Source organism: Thalassophryne amazonica, chromosome 5 (genome assembly GCF_902500255.1).
Source record: "Thalassophryne amazonica chromosome 5, fThaAma1.1, whole genome shotgun sequence".
In the NCBI taxonomy this organism is placed as follows: Eukaryota; Metazoa; Chordata; class Actinopteri; order Batrachoidiformes; family Batrachoididae; genus Thalassophryne; species Thalassophryne amazonica.
This window is the reverse complement of record NC_047107.1, coordinates 12,918,879-12,923,320: the sequence shown is the minus strand read 5'-3', so window position 1 is coordinate 12,923,320 and position 4,442 is coordinate 12,918,879. Positions and strand designations below refer to the sequence as shown.

General features: G+C 42.9%; 1 protein-coding gene across 1 annotated transcript; it reads left to right on the top strand.

Moving 5' to 3' along the window:
* Nucleotides 1-1,139: 1,139 nt before the first annotated feature.
* On the top strand, nt 1,140-2,644 carry LOC117509722 (importin subunit alpha-1-like). Its single transcript, XM_034169439.1, is given in 2 exon segments — nt 1,140-1,173; nt 1,176-2,644. Coding segments are annotated over 2 exon segments (1,503 nt in total).
* Nucleotides 2,645-4,442: the final 1,798 nt, after the last annotated feature.

Sequence of the window (4,442 nt, the reverse complement as noted above, 5' to 3'; positions counted from 1 at the left end):
GTCCTTGTTGGAATCCTTCTCGTCGACATAGACTCTTATGTTTCATTGTATTTGTTAATGGCACTGTCCGTGTCAAGGCTTGTCTAATGGTTGTTCTACATGTTACGCTCTTGCTTTGTTGAAAAAAGGTCCAGCATTTGTAAGGGATTATGAAATCTAAAGCAGAAGATGGGAATGATCAATGTTTTCAAGAGAGTTTCACCATCAATCTGCATTTTCCATGCTATTACAGTGCTGTTGCATTCATTCAAACTCAGTACCACATTTGTACAGCCAGTATTTGTCAAAACAAATGCACAAGAGGATCAGACTATTTGTGTAATAGACTTGAATTAATTTGTTAGTCCCAGTGCAGATGTTGTGAAGCAAGATAGACAATAAATACCATCAGTTTGTCAAACACATTATGTCTGCCATGATATGAGATACTAGTCTGATCCTTAATTAATATCATTATGAAGTTAAGTTAAAGATGGGAAATAATCATGGGTGAAAGTAAGAGCTTCGCACGCTCGCATCATATTAAAGGTATTAATATTAAAGACTGCTCTTAGCCCACCTGCAGCTCATGGAGCACTTCTCTGTGAAAATTTCAAATAAAATAAATAAAATGAAACATGGAACATTCCATCTTTCACTTCATGAAATATTCATACCATTGAAGTCATAAACATTCATTATTTGTATTTTATACCCTTTGACTCTTTACTGCAGGTAAGACTAAGGTGAGACTTGATAGACAAAAGTGCAAACACCTGCACTGACTGATGATTAAGGTTCATGTGTGGCTGATTGTTGCTTAATTTCAGTGCTCAATGCATTGTTCTTTTGCTTGACTGTACAATAACCAAAGGCCTGCTTAACATATAAATGTCTGGTTAACATATAAATGTCTGGATGGAGCAAGTGGCACAACAGGTGTGACTTGCCATTTTATACTTTTATAAAGATATTATAATTTAAGTTTTTTGCTCTCCCTGAATTAATTTGTAAAAGTAAAAAAGAAAAAAAAAACTTTATTGTGACAGCCATGCTTAATGTATTTCTTAAAGAAATTTGTTTGTAGATACGCTGTAAGGTACACTTACAGCAGGTTGAGGTTAGAGTGTAACAAGCGGTCGCCGTGCGTAAAAGCAGCCATGCCCACCAATACTCGGTTCTCGAAGTTCAAAAACACCCTTCGAAAGTGAGGGAGAAAAGGATCTCCGAGTTCGTGAGTCTGCGCAAAGCTCACCAAGCCGAGGCCTTCATGAAGCGGAGGACTGTGACGCTTTCTTCTCTCCCAGATGAAGAGGAACTTTCTGCTGACGAAAAGGTACCTTGCCTGTCTATTGATGACATCATTAAATGTGTAACCAGCGACTGTAGGGAGGCACAGACCCGAGGCTGTCGTGCGGCCAGGAAGCTGCTGTCTCAAGTGCAGAGGCCTCCTATGAAGGAAATCATAGATGCTGGTCTGCTGGCCTACTTTATGACCTTCCTGGGTATGGATGCTGAGCCCACCCTACAGTTTGAAGCAGCCTGGGCCCTCACCAACATCGCCTCAGGAACCTCATGGCACACACAGCAGGTGGTGGAACATGGAGCTGTACCAGTTTTCATCTCTCTGTTGGCGTCACCATTGTTGCACATCAGTGAACAGGCAGTGTGGGCGCTTGGAAACATTGCAGGTGATGGCCCGGCTTATCGAGATGTCCTCATCAGCTGTGATGTCATTCCAGCCTTACTGGCGCGCATCTCCCCAGAAACACCACTTGGCTACCTGCGTAACCTAACATGGACTTTGTCCAACTTGTGCCGGTATAAAAACCCATCACCTCCTCTGTCTGCTGTGTACCAGGTGCTTCCTAGTCTGACTCAACTCCTCTATCACAATGATAAGGAAATCTTGTCTGACGCATGCTGGGCCATATCCTACCTAACAGATGGCGACAACGATCGCATTGACGTAATCATGAAAACTGCCATCGTCCCTCAGCTGGTGCTGCTAATGAGCCACAAGGAGCTCATCGTCATGATTCCAGCTCTGCGCGCCATTGGGAACATAGTGAGCGGTTCAGATCTGCAGACCCAGATGGTGATCGACGCTGGTGTTCTGAATATCCTCCCTCAGCTGATGAGACACCCCAAAGCCAGTGTGCAGAAAGAGGTAGCGTGGGCTCTGTCCAACATCGCGGCTGGACCCTGTAAACAAATCCAACAGCTAATCACCTGCGGCCTGGTTCCTCCTCTGGTAGAATTGCTCAGAAAGGGGGACTTCAAGACTCAGAGGGAGGCTGTGTGGGCAGTCACAAACTTCACCATTGGGGGCACTGTGGAGCAGGTAGTCCAACTTGTGCAGAGTGGTGCGCTGGAAGCAACTATCAACCTCCTGCATATCAAAGATGCAAAACTAATTATGGTGATACTGGATGCAATCAACAACATCTTCGTGGCTGCAGGAAAGGTCGGTGAGACGGCGAAACTTGCCTTGTTGGTTGAAGAACTGGGAGGACTGGATCACATTGAGATGCTGCAAGATCATCAAAATGAGAGCATCTGCCAGGCTGCACGTCACCTGTTAGAAAAATACTTCAGTGAAGATGAAATTGAGGGATTGAAGGTGGACCACAGCACTGATGTTGACAGAACATTTGAGTTTTAAACTTGTGCATATGTTTTAATGTAAGCAAAAGTTGTTATAAATGTTTTCATTGTTGAAATAAAGCTAATGTAGTTCTCAAAATTAGGCCCTGCCAACAGTGTGCAGGGTAATTCAGGCCATTCATACCGGGGGTTACAACCACCCTGCCACAGGTTCATGACAAAATGCCACAAATGTGCATGGCACATTTACTTGACCATTACAGAAAAAAAAAATGGGTGTCATTGAATATGTTCAAAACACGAGCAGTAACTATGGAATATAGCAAATGCTTGGGTTTTTTTTTTTTTTGGTTGGTTGGTTGGTTGATTTTTTTATGTGTCACAGTGGTGCTGTTGTGGTTTGGCCCCTATCTGTGCCCTTTGGTTGATTGTCATTATGTTCTGTGTATTTCTGTTGGTGTCTCTGTGTCCATGTCTGTCATTTGTGTTGTGGAATGTCTGATCTGTTTTTTTTTTGTTTTTTTTTAGTTCAGTGATATTCAGGTCTTATCTGTCATGTGCACCTCTGTTCCTCCTGCCTGTGTCTGCATGTGTGGGTGTGTCCCGTCTGTCAGCTGTGGGTATGCGTGACTGTGTCTGTCTTCCTGCTTCATGTCCATGTCTGGTGTTTGAATGGATGTCTGTTGTGCGGGTCCTGCATGAGTAGGTGTGTCTCATGTGGGTCTGGTGTCATTTTCATGTGCCCAGTTTCATTCAGTGTGTGTGTGTGTGTGTGTGTGTGTGTGTGTGTGTGTGTGTGTGTGTGTGTGTGTGTGTGTGTGTGTGTGTGTGTGTGTGTGTGTGTGTGTGTGTGTGCTCCTGTGTCTGTCATTGGCATGTGTTCTGTGTGTGTATGTAGGCGTGTCCCCTGGTGTCTGTCTCCTCTGTCCATGGTCCTTCCTGGTGTATTAGTATTGTTTATTGTTAGTCTCTGTGATTTGTCACTCATTGTTGCTTTTGGATGTGTTGGTTTATTAGAGTGATCGGTGAACTGAACTGGTTCTGCAATATGTTCTGTTTCCTTTGTTGCATTGATTTTGTTACCCGTGGCGTTATGATTCATTTGTGGCTTCCTGCTTGTTTGTTTAGTTATGGACTTATGGTTTTGTCCACGCTTGTTTTTGGCATTTTTTGTATCTTTTGTTTTGGTCTGTATCTCTTGATCAGGTTTATTTCCCACTCACCCCGTGATATCCACTTTGTTTTCCTTCTGTTTCAGCATTTCTGTTTTCACTTGTCCTGCACCGGTCACTCATTAGTTCTGATGTTTATAGTCTCACATGTTGGTCTTTCCATTTGCCAAGCAATTGACATTGTGTCAGCTACTGTGAAGTTCGTGTCATTCTTATCTGCTTCCTGACTCATTTCGGTTTGTAAGTACTACTTAGGTTTCTCGTGTACCAGTTTGTCTTTGTTTTTTTATGTAGTTTAGGCATTCCCCTCTGCACCTCTTGGTTTCTCAGCCTCAGGATTTTTGTGGGATATTTTTATGCCCTCTCCTGCTCCAGCTAGTGTATTTTTGTGTCTCGCTCATGTGAATTATTAAACAGCCTTATTTTGTACACTCACTTTTGTGCCCTGTCTGCCTGCTTAATTGTGGTTTGATTAAACCTAGTTCCTGCCAAGATTGCAACACATTTGTGTGGTTTTCCTGTTTTTCCACTTCATCTACATCTTTCCACTACATCTTTGAGTTCCATTCTAGTTTTCTTACTTGGTTGTTTTGTGGCTCTCTTTTTTAGATTTTTGTTATGAGATGGTTTTGGTTCTACTCACCCCCTGAGATTCTTTTGAGAATCATGTCACTTTGTGTTTGT